Raw genomic sequence first — 19,119 nt, 5'->3', positions numbered from 1 at the left:
AATTTAAACTGAAACATTTTTGTATTTATTTAAGCATACATACTGTGTCTTCATTATCAACATGTATTTGTGAAATTTACATAGAGGAGAAGAGAACATGTGGAGCTATACCTGAACTTGACCATGGCTTTGCCCAGCCTTCTGACCCTCCTTATCACCATGGGGATTCAGTGGAGTTCCATTGTACAGAAACCTTTACAATGATTGGAGACAGATCAATTACATGTATTAGTGGAATGTGGACCCAACTTCCTCTGTGTGTTGGTAAGACTACCCTCCTCAAATTTACACTTAATGAAGTTTAAGTTTTATGGAAAATATATTTGCAATCTACTCATAAAATTAGAGATATTCTTGAAAAAGTTAGTCTTAACTATAATGAATTTTATTGCTCAGCATTTAATATGTTTCCAGAAGAAATAAATAAAGGTAGTAATAGAATTTATTAAGGTTTATATCCCTGTTAATATTATTTAACCTTATAAGTGTAAAGCTAGATTTTACTTAATCACATGATTAAAATGTGAATATTCCTTTCCAAGAAAATATAACTATTTTACATAGATATTGTAAAAACAATATGTTGTTGTTCTATATGGTGCTCTGTCTTTCAAGCCCTGGAAAACAAATAAAGCCCATAACATACCCACTTGTTACTATATTTTCCTATAAGAATCTTTCTCTATCAGAGATTCTGACAAGGATAAATTTTCAGTTTCAAAGTTAGCAAGCTGAAGTTCATGAGCCGCAGCACAGGTGTTAGTAGTAACTTAGCAACATTACACATCTGGTGTTGGGTCAGGAAACAAATATCACTGATTGATTTCACACTTGCCCTGTTGATGATCAAGTCTTTGATGACCAAAGGAAAGATTCTTCACTTTTCTCTTAGACTGAGTTCTTTCCTAGAGTTTCCCTGGGTCCTTCATTTTAAGTCTGTCCTGGGTATCCAGTCTTACTTATTCATCGGATTTCTAGACATTAATTAATCTCAGAACAAGGTAGAGTTCCTCCAGAACAGGACTTACCTTTGTTTTGTTCTCATTACATGAAGATGGATTGACATACATAAGCATTTATTAAATTTTTGTCAAATGAATCAATAAATTGTGTTGATTATTAACCCTTACATTTTTTGCTAAACACATTTCTGTGAATAAAAGTGTCTTCAATCCTTTTGAATCTCACTTCATCCTTATCCTTTTTCCTACACAAATGGTTTTATCTGATTTCATATGGGAGGAAAACTAATATTAGGCACGAGAACTCTCAACTTTTCATTCTAACTTATACCCAAACTTCTGCTACAATTATTATTTCTTTTTATCTCAGAGTTTTTCATCCTGTGAGTCATCTTCTGCTTACTGCCTATAGTCTGCTTCATATAAGTCCTTCCAGCTCTCATAGTTTGGTCTATAATTCTACCCTTTCAATATTCATTTTGTACTTTCCACCACTATAGCTTTTCGTGCTTCTCAATGTATTTATTTACTCACCAAAATGAAAGAAATCCTTTCAGAAACTGATAAAATCCAGGGCACAGTCACAGTTTCCCTTGACCAAAGATCTTCCTTTAGTTACTACCTCTTATTTTTCCTTTTCAACACAGTGGACCAGCCCCAAGGATAAGACTAATTCTCGAGTATTTCCCATTTCATTGTGGATTATTTTTTAAAGATTGGTTTACAATCTTACTGTGCTTTGCTAGTTACTGATTTTTCTTTGCTCTGTTCATCCTCACTTGACTCTGCTTTTCAAATTGTTAATAACAAATATTATCAGAGACCAGTACAGACATTTTATCAAATTCAGAAAGAACTCTCATCTTACCTGAGTTATTGAAATATATGGTACATTGAAAGCTTCTGTAGTACTTATTGAACTCATAACAGAGTCAGCAAAATTTTGTTGTTATGGTATTATAATATTATTTGATTATAGTATGATCTGATATATATAATAGTTTCTCAAAGACTCTAAGAATGGAAAAAGGGACATTATGATTTTAAAGCACCTGGTTTCTTTTTTACTTTTTCTTTTTATGACGTAGGGATTGAACTTAGAGCCTGGAAATGACAGGCCAGCCTCTACCACCAAGCTACACTTCTAATGAAAGCACACAATTTCTTATTCCAAGTATTTTCTCTCTCTCTCTCTCTCTCTCTCTCTCTCTCTCTCTCTCTCTCTCGTCATATAACAAATCTGCTTAACTATTCATGTCCTATAAAATATATTTTAAATAGATTTTATTATGTTAGCACTCTCAAAAAATCTATTTAAATGAACAATTTGTTATATTATGTTTCCATAGAGGATGTTTTTATTTTAATATTTAAGGATTCTGGATTATAGATAAGGTGGTGGTTGCAATCAGGAAAACAAATGAGTATGAATCTTTTGCACAGATTTAAAATATGGAACCAAATCTAGTCTTTTAAAAAAATTTCAAATCTAGTCCTTTGATAACTATTTACTATGCAGATCTTTTGAGAAAATGAGTCTCTTGTGCTCTTTCAGTTACCAAAGTACAAAATATCTTTATTTCAGATATGATCATTCAAAGATAGGACATAAAGGCCCATCTCATGCAGTGGTGACCAGGAATAAATTGGTTGATAGAATTTAAAGGCATAGATCAAAATTTCATTTGATATTGACTGTACAGCTACTTTACGTTGACTTGATTCTTATAATTGGTCTTTTCATGGAAATATTTTCATTTTATAGCAACAGATCAACTTAAGAAGTGTCAAGCACCAAGACTAACTGCAAATGAAGCAAATCAATCAGATAAAAATGAATATAATCATAATTTTAACTTCAGTTACCCATGTAGGGGAAAGTTGGAGCAGAAACATTCAATCTGTGTCAATGGACGATGGGACCCTGAACCAACCTGCACAAGTAAGTTCTTGTGTACAATGTTTTCGAAAATTTATTATATTTTTCTTTACTTATTAAAGTCATATTTTGTATTTTTTTAAAATTTAGCTATGTGTTGAAATAAATTCTTTTTAAGTTGGAAGGTAATTTTTGTCTCTATCTGCCTTGAAAATTCTGGGTTGTACTGACACTTGCAATTCCAATTGAATAGCAAAGAGCATTCTAGTCTTTCAGTTTTTATCTGTGTTTTTCTCTATAATTATAAGGACTAGGTTCAATAGTTTTGACAGTCTGCCATACCAATATATAGGAAGTACTGCCATATCAATTAAAAAAACAAATCTATGGCATATATTTTAACGTGATAATTTTCTTTATAAAAGGAAACAATGGATATGTGAAGTACACACATTCTTCTACATTTTTCTTCCTGAAGCTTCATAGCTTTATAGTATTAGAATTTAGTTTTATCACCTTATATTAATTTTGAATATAGGATTAAGTAGCAGTTGTTGTTTTTTTCTCTGTATGGATAGCCAGTTGTTCAAGCAATATGTATGAAAAAGAATCAATTACTATGAAAGTATTGATTTATTTCAGCACTCTTCATTCAATATTTTACCATAAGTGTCATGTTATTTTGGGATTTCCATAGGTGCTGTTTATCAAATTGAGGGGGTTTCTTTCTGTTCCTAGTTAGCTGAGAAATTTTGATCATTGGGGGGTGTTGAATAAATGCTAAATACATTTTCTTTATTGATAATACAGTGAATTTTACATGTTAGTGTGCACATATACATATAAAAAATCTTAAACCTTTCATTCTTTTTAAAAAACATTTATGCTTTTAGTTGTATATGGACACATATTTTATTTTTATGTGGTGCTGAGGATTGAACCCAGTGCCTCACGTATGCTAGGCGAGTGCTCTGCCTCTGAGCCACAACTGCAGCCTTTAAATCTTTCATTCTTGAGGAAAAACTCTACTCGTACATGATGTGATGTAATTCTCAATTCTACTGTGCTGAATTCTATGTTTGGGCAAGTTATATTTTCATTTCCATGTGTCTCAATATACTATCTAAATTTTCTTTTTATTTCTTCTTTGGCTTATTGGTTATTTTTATGTTTTAGATAAGTTGTCCCCCCAAAAAACTCATGTGTGTGAAATGCAGGAATGTTCAAGGTGATATGATTAGGTAATGAGAGCTGTAACCTTATCAGTGGATTAATCCATTTGATGGATTATTAATATGAAAAAACTACTGACTAAAAGTACTGTACTGTACTTCCAGCTTAAAAATAATTTATATAGGCAGGTGACTAAAAACAGGTAAGATATGACTGGAGGACGCACATCACTGGGGGCATGTTTTAGGGCATTTGAAGTATATTCCATCACATCATGGCTTTGAGACAATTGACACAAAATTTCAGAAAATTCAGAGCATTTGACACAAGCTCCACTCTTCCTTTCTTTGCCCAATAAAAGTCTGGAAACTGGACTTTATTATCAATTGTGTAGCTCTGTGCTGGGGGAGAAGATATGGAAAGACATGAATTTTCCTACTGGCTTTGATGCATTTTTTAGGGCTCATCTGGCATTAAGAACCTTTCAACCACTTTGTAGATTTCTCTTAAAGGGAATTGGTTCATGTATTGTTGACCAGTGTGTCTATGGGGAGAAGGAGGTTTGAGGATTCCTGATCCATCACTCCTTTGTTACATTCTTGATATGTTGTCCTCTATCATGATTCTTTATCATTTTTCTGTTAGTCAGCTTTTTATTGCTGTGATGAAAATACCTGAGAACAGCTTAGGGAGGAAAAGTTTATTTCAGGCTCACAGTTTCAGAGGTTCAGTTCATGGTTGGCCAAATCCATTGCTCTGAGCCTGAGATGAGGCAGGGTATCATAGCAGAGGAGAATTGCTTAAATCATGATAGCTTGGAATCAAAGAGTGGGGAGCCACAGGGATGGTGAACATCCTTTTAGGGTATATTTCTAGTGACCCACCTCTCCCACCTTTCTACAGTTACCATTTAGTCCACTCAAACTGGAATGGTTTGATTAGGATAGAGCTGTCACATATCATTTCACCTCTGAACATGTCTGCATCAACATAGGAAGTTTGGGGCCAAATCATAACAGTTTTTTTCCCAATTTTATTAATAGTTTTAGTAACCAACTTTAACACCCTATTTTTTCTATTTTCTCTCATTCAGATTTAGATTTTTAAAGTTTCAACTTTAGCTTTAGGTTAGTTTGCTTTGCTAACTTTCTCTCTTCTCACTTTTTAATTTTGTCAATTTTCTGTTCAACTTTATTGTTTTCTTCCTTTTAAAGACTTTGAGTTTAATTTTATTATTACCATTCACCTTTATTTTATTCATTTTTTTTTCTGTGCATGGTATGGGGGATATAATCCAGGGCCTTGCACCTCCATCACTAGGCAAGCATTCCATGACTGGGCTATATCCCTAGCCCACTGCTACCTTTTAAGTTAGAAATTAGTGTGTGAATTGAAAACATCATACATTTGAAATAAAATCTTCAAATTTCCATTTTTTAAAGACCTGCCCTAGCTATGTCCCACAGTTTAGATATATAAATATGTATATGAATATCTAACTATGTATTTTGTAAATAAAATGTATATTTACTTAAAATGTATTTATTTATAAACTCAAATTATGTATATATACTATATATAATTTATATTTAATTTGTATTCCCTTTGAAATATATTCTGATTTTCCTTGTGATTTGTCCTTTAGCTCAACAATTATTATTTTGAAGTGTGCTCTTTCATTTCCAAATATTTATTTTCTGTAGATAACTTATTCTTACCAGACTGTGTAGTTATTTAATTCTGTTTTTAGGAAACTATGCAATATTTCAATACTATGATTTTTTTTTTAAAAATTTGACTGTATGTTCTCTATTTTATTTATAGCTCCATTTTCACATAAAAATATGCATATATGGGACTGGGGTTGTGGCTCAGCAGTAGAGCACTTGTGTATGAGGTCCTGGGTTCGATGATCAGCATCACATAAAAATAAATAAATAAAATAAAGATATTGTGTTCAACTACAACTAAAAAATAAATATTTTTTTAAAAAAATATGCATATATTCTAGTTGTAATATAAGGTTAAAGTGAATAGTGGTTTTCAAATTTATCCATATTGTTTTAAAACTTTACTTAGTTTTTTAGTAAGTCATTCCACCATGCGACCAGCACAATGGTTTCATTAATGAGGTTCTTGGCATAAAAGTTAGCTAGAAGAGATCGAAATAAAACACACAGACTCAGTTACATTATTTCTATTGCCAGGTCCGAGACAGCTCCCCTCTCTGGTTCCCTCCTCTAACCGCCCAGCAGGGCAGCAAGGATTACTCAGGGCTAGCAGGAGAGAGAGAGAGAGTGAACACGCCTGGGAGTAGTTTTTTATTGGGGAACAAGAGATTCAGGGGAGAATTCCATCCAATGAAGGTTGAGGGGGGACCGCACTCCAAGGTCAGGGTCAGTGATTGGGCCCCCGTGGTTAGTGGTCAGTCACAACCCCACACGGACGGGTTCTCTCATCAGGAAAGGGCCAGGAAAGTTCCGACACAGCCAGAACGCCTCAGACCCTTAATGGGAGCTGCCTAGTCACGTGTCAGAGTGGCTTTCCACATATTCCCCTTTCCTTTTCTTAACAATGAGGCGGCGGTTCACTCTCTGGAGTTTCTGGATTCTTGTTTCGAAGACTCGCCATCCTATGGTTACAACACAAAAGAGAATTAACAGCAAAGAGAATAATCCAATAATGTACCAAGCGGAGTGTTTCAGAATATTACAAGGGTTGAATCCATTCAACTCCTTTAATATTTGGTTAGCCAAAGAAGAAGGATCTGAAAAATCAGCTCTATTATTTTGAATGTCTTGGATATGGTGATGAAGTTCCAGAATATCCAAGCTATTATTACTATTTTGCCAAATACCTAATAAATGGTTTTTAACCTTCTCCCAATCCCAGAGAGAAGCATTGTACTTGGCAACTGTAACACATACATACTTATAATTAGCATGGCATTTAAGCCTTTCTTTAAATTTTAAGGCTGAAAGTTCATTACCTATGTCTATAACAGTCACCTCTAAGGCGTTTAATTTAGTTTCAATCCTTTCATCAATATTTACTTGATTACGCAGAGCCTTGGAAGTATTTTGAGCTAAATTATTAAGAAATTTTGCATGCGGAATATTCTGAGACAATGTCAGAGACGCAGAGACAGTTGAGGCAATAAAAGAGACCAGCACTAAAACACCAACAATTATGACTTCAATAGCACGTTTAGGTCTTGTTAGCTGGGAATGAATTTGCTGCAAGACTTGTAAACCAGCATCAGCATACCATGGCTCTGAAATATTAGCAGGTAATAAAATGAAAGAGGGCTGATGAAGTATCAGCACTCCTTTTCCTCCATTATACCTATACAATTGGATAGGTTGCATTTATTACAAGTAACAATATATCTGTCATCTATCCATTTAACTTTTACATTTCCAATAATTAAAACATAAGGAGATTGGACACAAGCTCATAAGCCATAGCAAGATCCCTCTTTACAGTTCTTGCCGACAAATTTTGGTAAAGGTTTATCTGTAAAATGTAAAAATTCTGAGGTAGCAATTAAACGCCAAATATCTTTTTGAACACCTCCTTCACTATAAGTCAAAATATTGCTAACAAATCCTGCAGGTGTCATAGCAGAATTTCTTTGTAATTGTCTCTTATCAATTTTTGGAGACCAGTCTAAAATATACCCACTATCTTTAGACACCTTATTTTGTACAGGAAAGGTATTTATGCAATCCATCCATCTAGGAAAGGTGCCAATCTCAATTATAGAACTATTTGGACAGTGGGGTATCGGTGGAGGTTTTGCAGAAATGACTGGCTTGTTATGGGAAAGTCCCATCTTAATTACTGATCTAGTATTAGGTTTTAAGTCCCCATAAATAGAATTATTTGTCAGTCTAGGTCTACCAATGGCTGTCTTTTCTTCGAATGATACTTTCAGACAGCCAGCATGTTTATCATGTGACCAACACAGAGGTAATTGGGCACTGTAGCCAGAATAATTAAATCTAGTCATATGATTGGGAGTAATATGAGTATCTGTAAATCCTCCCATCATGAATGAGTCATTAGTAAATACTGGAATAGATTCTCCAGTCCACACAGCTGGGTGTACCAGGGGTGGATCTGGGAAATATGTGCAATAAGTGTCTACTTGATTCCCCTTTACCTGACAGCCCAGTAGGGCAATTACTGTTGCTACCATCATCACTGGGGTCCTGTTCTTTCCTAGGCGTTGAAGTATTCAAGAAGCCTGGGTTATTAGCTTCTTCACGTCTTCCCATGAAATCAGCTTTTCGGCTATTCAATCTGGTCTTTCTTCATCCTTTTCCGATATCTCCTCCTTCTGGGTAGTGGCTCCTCTGGGTCGATCCTCAGTCGCTTGAATCTGGGTTCTATCTCTTCCATGTCTGATAGCACGTTCAGGCACCCAAATAGGATGGAAAGCGCCTTCTGGGAAGATACAAGCATGACCTCTGCCCCACATCATCACCGGGTCTGGACCTTTCCACTGACCAGTCTGTAAATCTTTCCACAAAACTCTGCCTAAAGGGCCTGTTACTGAGGGAGACATTTGTCTCTCAGCAGCAGTGTGACCTTCTGTGTCACAGTTTAAAAAAATGTAAAACAAACAAGGCATAATTAAGGCTATTTTGGGGAGTTACAACTCTATTCCCCCCTTTTAATTTTTGTAATTGAAGCTTAATAGATAAATGAGCTCGTTCCACAATGGCTTGACCTTGGGGGTTATAAGGAATTTCTGTTTTATGATTAATTTTAAACTCTTGGCAAAATTGTTGAAAAGAAGAGCTTACGTAAGCTGGAGCATTATCTGTTTTAATCTGCATAGGGCACCCTAAAATGGAAAAAGCTGCTAAGCAATGAGAAATTACATGTTGAGTATTTTCCTTAGTACGTGCTGTGGCAAAAATAAATCTAGAATAAGTGTCCACTATGACATGCACATAACATTGTTTACCAAATTGAGGAATATGAGTTACATCCATTTGCCATATTTGATTTGGTTTTAATCCATGGGGATTTACCCCTGATGGCAGAGATGGAGTGTGAATAACACACTTAGGGCATTGGCTTACAATCTGACGAGCTTGTTCTCTGGTAATATTAAATTTTTTATATAAGCTAGAAGCATTTTGATTATGCAAGGAATGGGAAGCTAGTGCACAGTCATATGAAGACATCTGCTGACAAAAATCTACTAACTTATCAATTTTGTCATTACCTGAAACTAGAGGTCCAGGAAGATTAGTATGGGCACGTATGTGTCCTATAAAACATGGGTACTTTCGCATTAGCACTGTCTTTTGTAAATTATGAAATAATTCAAATAACTCTTATGATGAAGTATACCCAATAACTGAAGTTTCAATATTTTTGGTAACTCCGACTGCATATAAGCTGTCAGAATAAATATTAATAGGCTCATTTGAAAAGTAATCTAAGGCACAAATCAGAGCTTGAAGCTCTGCTCTTTGGGCAGAAGTAAAAGAAGTTTGTATTACCTCTGTGTGAACACGACTATAAAACCTGCTTTACCTGAGTTAGAACCATCTGTGAACACCGATAAAGCGTCATCTATTGGATGTGCACGTACAATCTTTGGAAAAATAAGTGACGTTAATGATGCAAATTGTATAATCTTATCACGAGGATAATGGCTATCTATCTGGCCAAGAAAATCAGCAAAAGCTATCTGCCATGAGCTAGAAGTTTGAAAAAGCCAATTAGTCTGTTGAACAGAAAACGGAATAATTATGATATCTGGCTCAGATCCAATTAATTGTAAAATCCTAGTTCTACCTTTAATTACTAATTGAGCTATAGAATCATGAAAAGGAATTAATTTTTTTGAGGGGAGTGGGATAAATAAATCCACTCAATAACTCCTAATCTTTGCCATATGGCTCCTGTTGGGGTATGCTCAGTTGGAAATATTAATAAATACACTATTTCTTTAGGATCAATTCTAGTAAGCTGTGCATTTTTAATTGCATTTTCCACTCTCCTTAAAGCTGTTTTAGCTTCCAAGGTTAGCTGACGTGGAGAGGTTGGAGAAGGATTTCCTTGTAATATCTGAAATAAAGGACTTAACTCAGAAGTAGTTAGTTTTAAGGATGGCTTTAGCCAATTAATCTCTCTTAAAAGCCTTGAAAATTATTAGGGGTTTGTACGGAAACTGTTTGTTCCGCTCTGGTAAAATTAAAGATGGTGGCCCCCATGGTCGGCGCGATGACGTCACATTGCACGAACACCTACTTCCTCATTCTTGGCCCGGGGGCGGGCCGACCGGAAGTTTGTGTTCCACCCAGGCGGAAATGATGACAAGAAGGTGGGCTCATCTGCGCCATCTGGATCCACCGCATGTGGCCGAGTCCTGCAATATCTATTATTGCCAGTAGATGGAGCCCTGAACTTAAAATCGCGCATGCGACACTCGCACGCAAAATGATTATTTTTCCCACAAATGTAACATCTCCCACGGGACTTTTGTCTTAAATCCTGTGGCCTCAAAGTTTCTTTTAGTGCCGTGGCTAGGGCTACTGTGTGCAAATGAGTAGAGTCTATGTCAGAACACAGGCGGATAAACTCCGAAATTTTAGCCTGAGAATATCCTGACAGTATTTATTTGCGTTTTCAAATGCCAATTGCCTAACAATGAACTCGCTCGCCCCTGGGTCCCTGATCGACCTGTTTGCAGCCTGGTACAATCGGGCTACGAAATCTGAATAAGTTTCACTGGCACCCTGTCTGATTTTGGTAAGAACTAAATTGGATTGGTCCTTGGAGACGATCTGTCTCGAAGCACATTTTGCACAATTAGTTATTTGATTGTATACTACAAAATCATAATTTAACTGTCTTTCTAAATCAGCAAAATCACTGGTCCCTAGAAACATCTCTATTGGTGTTTCTATATCCTGTCTTTTGTTCTTTTCTGCCTGTTCAGTACAAAAATCAGTCCAAAAAGTCCTCCAAAGTAAGAAATCTCCCCCGCTCAGACAAGATCTGGCTAAAGAAATCCAATCGCTAGGAGGAAGGGGTTGTGAGCAAATATTTTCTATCAGGCTCTGTACAAAAGGCGAATTTGGACCATACGTCTCATGCACTTTTTAGCACTTTTTAGTTCCTTAATAGTTTTAGATGGGATTACAGCATGAACTCTAACTCTCTGATCTTGCTCATTAACTTGCTCAAAAACTGGAAAAAGTTGAAAACTGCTAGTATCCTCCCCCAATTCTTGAGCTTTATTAATACCTCGCTAGACTGGGGTAAGAAAAGTCATTTTTAATTCAGCATACTTGTTAAATTTTGTCCTTTTAGCAGGTACTGGCTGAATTTGAATAGCCTGGGCAGGCAGTGTTAAACGCAGCCTGTTAAAATTTCTCTGTAAGTCCTGAATTTCCACATCTGATTCTTCTCCCTCAGACTGCGAGCCATGGTCAGACTCTGCACTATCGCCATTTTGAATTTGGGTTTCTAAACCACGTGGCGGAGAAGAACTCTGAGCCCCTCTTGGAATCTCTTCCGTATTTTCCTCCCCAGGGAGATCGTCTACCTCTTCCGGAGGGCTTTTTAGGATTTCGGATGTTTCTCCTGTATGATGTTGCTCTCTGTAATCTCCCTGTGGGCTAGCCTGATCTTGCGAGTTTAAGTTCAAATTTTTAACCTTTGGCTTGGCCCCTAGTGCCTTTGTTTTTAAATGGCTTAAGGGAAAGGGAATTAACTTAGCCTCAGGCAGATTTTCCACTTGAATAGACCTAACAGCTCTTTGAATGCCTTTTAAGAGGTTCTCAGGGGGCCACGAACTCTGGCCCATATATTCAAAAAGACAAACTTCGAGAGCCGTCCAAGTTTTCTGAATATTTTCTATGCCTCCAGGTAGTTCATTAGAAAAAAGACAGACTTTTTGTATCTTCCTTCCTAATTTGTCCCAATTAAGTAAATCTGGAGACTCTTGTTTACAAAACCAAGGACAATATTCACCTACAATCTTTAAAAATTGTAATAACTGAGTTTTCTTTATCTGTTTTCCTTTCTGATTAATTATACTGTCTAAAATAGTCAGATACATTTCCTTATCCGTAGAAGTTGAATTTCCCATTTTAATTAATTTAACGTCTCTTTCCTTCAATATCTCCAGGTACTTTTGTGACCCAAATTGTCACCTCTTCCTTTATCTTTATTTTTATCCTTATCTTTATAGTGCACTCCCACTCAATCTAACTAATCTAGAATGCCCCACGTTGGGCGCCAATTCCACCATGCGACCAGCACAATATTTTCATTAATGAGGTTCCTGGCATAAAAGTTAGCTGGAAGATATCGAAATAAAACACACAGACTCAGTTACATTATTTCTATTGCCAGGTCCGAGACGGCTCCCTTCTCTGGTTCCCTCCTCTAACCGCCCAGCAGGGCAGCAAGGATTACTCAGGGCTAGCAGGAGAGAGAGAGAGAGTGAACATGCTTGGGAGTAGCCTTTTATTGGGGAACAAAAGATTCAGGGGAGAATTTCATCCAATAAAGGTTGAGGGGGGACCGCACTCCAAGGTCAGGGTCAGTGATTGGGCCCCTGGGGTCAGTGATCAGTCACACCCCCACACGGACGGGTTCTCAAATCAGGAAAGGGCCGGAAAAGTTCCAACACAGCCAGAACGCCTCAGACCCTTAACGGGAGCCGCCCAGTCACGTGTCAGAATGGCTTCCCACAAGTCATATCATGAATGGTGTCAATATTGATATGTAGGATTAGGGATTTGCCTTTTTCTTCTTTAGTTCTGTCTATTTTTTAGGTATTTTGATATTTTTAGACATATATTCAACATTTGTTTGGACTTGTGAAGTAACCCTTTTATAGTTATAAAATATTTATTTGCAAGTTTTTAAACACTTATCCTAAGGTATATACTATCTACTTTTAAGGTAGCCAGGTCATTAAAAAACTAATCATATCTGTGTGATAAAGGAAATCTAGATGAATTTTAAATAATCAACTTCCTAAAGTATTTTCTCTAAACTAAAAGTAAAAATTAAAGTAATGAAAGTGCTAACTAGATATCTTGAATGCTCATCTTGCAAATTTAGAAAATAGGAAAACAAACAAACAACTTCATTATCAATTGCTTACTACCAAAAATTACTGTAAATTAAATGACAGTAATTGTAGTACAAACTGAAATCTATGGAACAGATTTAATGCAGAGATACTTATAGCATTAAAACATACATTAGAAAACAAAGAACAAAATAAAAGCAATATATAAAACAATCTAGAATCCAAAAAAGAACATACTTAAGGAAAATAGGAAGAATAATTACACATTATTAATAATTGAGGAAATTAAATTTATGAAAATATATAATGAAAACATTGAGAAATATGTCAAAATATTTAAGAATAGAAATTAGAAAACATTATTGATAAAATGTGATTATATTGCCTTAAACAAAAACAGAAAACTTGGAGTAAATAATAATCATGAATCAAGTTTATTCAGTAAAATATCTCCAGGAGCTATTAACAGCATAACACACATTTGAAAAGATTTACAGTATTTCCCAGTGTACACTTGCATAAGGCTTTTAATGAACTAAAAATACAGTAAAATAGGAGAAAGCAAGCTCAAGAAATCAGAGGTCCAATTGCTTTCAGATTCATCCAGAGCCCTCCCCCAGTCAAAAGGGACATAGTTCATCTTCACATTATAAACTGAGATATAAGTTTGAAGAGGGGTATTTTATACCCTACTAATTGTGTAACTACAGTTAAACTGTGTAGTCATTAAACTGGGTATATACCCTCAATTTATATACCTCTAGGCAATGTGAGTGCGCTTCTAAATGGTAAGTTCAGGAGGGTTGAAACTTCAAATGGAACACTGTAAATTATTTATAATTATGGTTAATGATCTAGAAGCAATACAAATTGATTGTTAACTGACTGCAAATTTTTACTCTAGTCAATCAGCTTCTGTTGGTAGATTTCAAAAGGGTTTTATTATAGTCCCGATACATTTGTTCATGTATATTTCTAAAAACACCTTCATCGCATACTTTATTTAATAGTTGTGATTAAAAATGTATTAATCAGTTAAGATTATCTAAATATTACAAATAATAAGTTTCTTGTAAATAAAGAAGTTTGCTTTAAAAAGAAGAAATGGGAGGACCATGAAAATAGGTAATATTAAACTGCCATCCAAATTGAAAAGTATAACATATATAAATATGGAACATAATTACATCATCATTTTGTGATACATAGTTATTGAATTTTCTATTTTTTGAAAAGTATTTTAATACATGTAAATTATTATTTTTTATTCAAGAAATCTAATTTTAATATTTTCTAGAAGTGGAGATAAACTTCTGCCCACCTCCACCTCAGATTCCCAATGCTGAAGATATGAAAACCACAGTGAAATATCAAGATGGAGAAAAAGTATCTGTTCTTTGCAAAGAAAATTATCTGATTAAGGAAGCAGAAGAAATTGTGTGCAAAAATGGAAGATGGCAGTCAATACCACGCTGTGTTGGTCAGTACTGTGCAATTTGCTTTATAACATGCTTTCAATTGAAGTCAATAATCCCCTCTGCTTTATGTAAATGAAAAAGATGAGTATCTTTTCTATTTCTCTATTACACTTGATCCTAAAACTGTAAGTTATAATCTAGGTTCATAAACCAGTCACCATCTTTCATTTCTGTCAACAAAATTGGACAACACTTTGGGATATTAATTAACTAGCAGATAAATTCCTATTTATGAATATTTTTCATATAATAAAATAGACACAAATCAAGAGAGATCTTGGGCAAGAGGATAGCATAGATATTTTGATGACAGGCTTAAATAGTATTTGATTTCAGTTTTAATTTAAATGTTTTATTTGTCTGACCCTTTGATTTCTATTTTTCATACAGAGAAACTTTCATGTTCTCAACCCTCTGACATAGACCATGGAAGAATTAGTCCATCTGGATCTTCAGAAGAAAGGAAAGAAGCAATCGAATCCAGACAGTATGCACATGGCACTAAACTGAATTATATTTGTGAAGATGGTTTCACAACCTCTGAGGAAGATGAGATAACATGCTACATGGGCAAATGGAGTCCTCCACCTCAGTGTGTAGGTGAGGACTGCATGAAAACTCGAATTCTGATTTGAGAATACAAATACTTAAATAATTGGGAGTACAAATAATTGAATATAATATGTTTTTGTCAAAGTCAGGGTATAGAATAATATATATTATCATATGTATTTAATCATTTAAATACTTTACGATTAAAATACTATTGCATTTTTGAATCAATCCTATTTTTATTGATTTTATTGGTTCATTATAGAGTCACTTTTTAATTTGGCATTTCTTTTTTAAAAGAATATAACATGTAGTGAATTTAAATTTATGTAACTTGTAGTGTTTGCTTTGCAAACAAGATTTTAAATATTTTAAAATTGTTTTTCTTAAAGTGTTCCTTCTGATGTGTTACAATACTTGGTAAATTCATCTCATCAATTTATTCAATGTTATTAATTCTGAGTATGTTTCTGTTTTTCACTCATGGTTGATTAGAGAAGCTCTGGTGATCTCTTAAAAGCATCAACATTTTTATTTCAATTTCTTGCTCAGGTTTTACAGTTTGAGTTTTACATGAGAAAGGTGGACTTAAGAAGCCTTTATGCACATTCTCTGTGACTTCATAATAGCTTATTTATTATTATTTATTTTCAAAAACTGTGAAATATCAAAATTGACCTATAAAATTGAATTTCTGAGTTGTAAAACATGGATTCATTCTTTCATTATTTTATTTTTTAGGACTTCCTTGTGAACCTCCACCTTCCATTCCTAATGGTGTTGTGTCTCATGAGTTAGACAGTTATCCATATGGACAAGAAATTATTTACAATTGTTCTGAAGGTTTTGGGATTGATGGACCTGCATTTATAAAATGTTTAGGAGGAAAATGGTCTTCCCCACCAGAATGCATAAGTACAGTGTATTTAATTTTATAATATGTGTGATAGATTCCCTCATTCAAAGTAGAAGTGGTACAAATAAGAAAGTAAGCTGTAATTCTAGAATTTTACAAGGTACCTGATTTCACTTTCACATCATTTTGTGTGAACATTTAGCGTCCTCTAATGTCCATTCTCAGAATTCTTATCTCTCTCTGTTCCTAGAGAAACTGGCCCCTACTCATCCATCTCATGCTCCAGTTCATCACTAATCTCACTACAAAATACATATTTCATAAAACTTTGAAATAATTATTGTAAGTAATTCACATTTTCAGAAGCCAAAAGTAGAAATACATAATACATGTGGCAAGTGTGGAAAAAAATAATTTGAATATAAAAATCTGATCTAATGCATTAGAACTACTAATATCTTCAAGCATTATTCCTATTTATACATTTGATAAATTTAGAACAGTTCAATTGAAGTCAAAACATCATATTTTGCCAAGGTGTCAGAAGTATATTATGCATTATTCATTGGTTCTATAGGTAGCTAAGTATTATTTTAGAATATTACTATTAAATATTACATATTTTATAATTTAGTGAACAAATACATATTTTTTTTTCTTTCAGGAACAGATTGTTTTAATTTACCCAACTTTGATGATGCCATGCTTTTAGGAGAGAGGAAAGAATCATATAAGTCAGGAGATCAAGTGACTTACAGATGTCCAAAATTTTACCAAGTAGATGGGTCCAATACTATAACATGTATTAATGGCAAATGGATAGGAAAGCCAATGTGTAAAGGTACGTTGATGGCATTATAAATTTATGTATAGTGTCTTATGAAATATTAAATTTTCTATACCATTCTTAAAAATGAGTATAGATTAATTTTCAGGCCAAGACGAAGTAAGTTTAAGATTAGAAATAAAAGGTTGGAATTAAATATATAGTGGTTAATCTCACAGTTCAATGGTTCTCAGAGTGTGGTCCCTAGACCAGCAGCATCAAATTTTTGAACAGATTTTTATGAATTCAAATGAAAATTCCTGAGCTCATCTTAGGCCTACTGGAAAAAATAATCTTGAGATATGACTTGAAATTATTCATCAAGTTCCCCAAAGGATTTTACATACTCCTCAATTTGGGAACTATTGCTATAGTCTGTTATTACTAACCATGCACCTAAAACTCTCTGAGGAATTACACATAGTTTATCATAGTATCCAAAAGCACTTATAAATAAATTTAAAAAGCTATGTTTCTATAAATATAGGTGTACTTTTCTGTTACTTTTTCACATCTTTAGTTTTTAATTGATAATCTTCCTATTTTTAAAGATTTACTTAACTATTTTTTTTGTTTTTATTGGTGCATTATAGTTGTACATAACATCTTTAAACTGTGTTTTAAGAATAACAAATTATTCTTCAAAGTATGTTCTTAATTCTTGACTTATTCTCTAAAGAGATGCATCTTTCAGTTTTTACTTTAAGAGGCTAAAATGTTAATTAAAGAGCAAGATAATTGTATACCAAAGAGTGATGCTATATAATCTTGTTACTCTTATTTTTTGTTGAATTTTAAAGTTCATGTTGCACTTATGGACTTTGTAATATTTGTTGTGCTCAACCCAATGGGAAATATTTCATTCTCAGTGGCTTTTAAGGGGATAAAATATCTATCAGTGTTCTAGTGAAGGATACGAAGAGATTTAAAGGTATGAAAGTTTAGCTCTGACAAAAAATATTGCTGTATCTTCTTTTCCTTGTATTACATGTGAATTTATTAAAATCAGAAAAGTTCTTCATGACAAAGTATCTATTAATCTTCAATCCTACTTAAAATGTATTCAGAATCTTATTCATTGTTTAGCTACTCAAAATGAACACTAGGTGGAGATACTTTCTTTTCTTTCTATTCAGATATTTCCTGTGTGAATCCACCCAAAGTGGAAAATGCTAATATAATATCAAACCAGATGCTTAAGTATCCATCTGGTGAGAGAGTACGTTATGAATGTATCAAACCTTTTGAAATATTTGGGGAAGTAGAAGTGATGTGTCTAAATGGAACTTGGACAGAGCCACCTCAGTGCAAAGGTAGAAGATCATATTTTCTAATTTTTCTTTGCTTGAGGACATAATGTGAGTAAAATATGTTGATAAAAATAAAACCAGGTCATTCTTAGGGATTATATTTTTTGAAATGCAAATAATATGACATTGCTAAAGATTTATTTTCTGGCAAAATGAATTAAGAAATATGGTGTATTTTTTTTCAAAACACATTTAACCAGATTAATAGAACAGTTACAATCTGAGAAAATTCCTCATCACGTTAAGACACTCAGTACATTTTGACAACTCCAGGAGATATCTACTTTGAGAAACAGAAAATAGGTCATTGAAGACTGATCATAGAATATAAATATACATTTGGGCATCTTCAGTGTATAGAGTATATTTGAAAATATGTGACTGAGGCCAGCCAGGGAATCACTATATTTATAAAAATGTTTGGATATTAGGTCATCAGCATTCTAATATTTAGAATTCAGGAAATGAATAATGGAGATATTATATCATCCATTTCTATTTTTAAAAATTAATTTTTCCTAATTCATTTTCTCTCACTTTACTTTGATTCTACCTTTCGCTAATGGTGAAGTCAGTTTTATGTAAACCACAGAATTAGGTCTCCTTTATGTATCTATCTTGCCCTACTTGCTCTTTCCTCTAGTATATTTAGATCATTTATATTTAAAATAAATATTGGGCTTTTTATTTCTTGTTTTATTTGTTTATTTTCTCTATTTCTCATTCTTGTTTCTGATCTCTTCCATTATTTTCAGGGAACAGTTTCAAAGAATTTCATTTTGATTTATCTTCCTGGTTTTGAGTGTATCTCTATGATAGCTTCCCCCACTACCTTTCTTTTTAAAAATGTTGCTTTAGGAATTACAATATATACATAATATATTTGCAACTTACCACTCTACTAGTAATGACATTTTCGATCAAAACATGAGAATCTTGCTTCCATTTAAATCCATTTACCCTTTAGTATTTCCTGTTCATACAGTGAACATTGTTACCAAATGATATAA

The 19,119-nt window shown here is 33.9% G+C and overlaps 1 protein-coding gene across 1 annotated transcript in view; it reads left to right on the top strand.

Moving 5' to 3' along the window:
• The window catches only part of LOC308651820 (complement factor H-like), a 224,239-nt gene that overhangs the window by 196,032 nt on the left and 9,088 nt on the right, over positions 1–19,119 (top strand). Inside the window, exons 13-19 of the mRNA XM_081299361.1 lie at positions 85–264; positions 2,728–2,904; positions 14,385–14,567; positions 14,956–15,165; positions 15,859–16,032; positions 16,638–16,814; positions 17,936–18,112. Of these exons, the coding sequence (XP_081155487.1) occupies positions 85–264; positions 2,728–2,904; positions 14,385–14,567; positions 14,956–15,165; positions 15,859–16,032; positions 16,638–16,814; positions 17,936–18,112 (1,278 nt within the window). The remainder of the gene's footprint in view (positions 1–84; positions 265–2,727; positions 2,905–14,384; positions 14,568–14,955; positions 15,166–15,858; positions 16,033–16,637; positions 16,815–17,935; positions 18,113–19,119) is intronic.

The sequence above is a fragment of the Spermophilus citellus genome (genome assembly GCF_964194105.1).
Source record: "Spermophilus citellus genome assembly, chromosome: 6".
NCBI lineage: Eukaryota > Metazoa > Chordata > Mammalia > Rodentia > Sciuridae > Spermophilus > Spermophilus citellus.
This window is presented reverse-complemented; position numbering and strand designations above follow the sequence as displayed.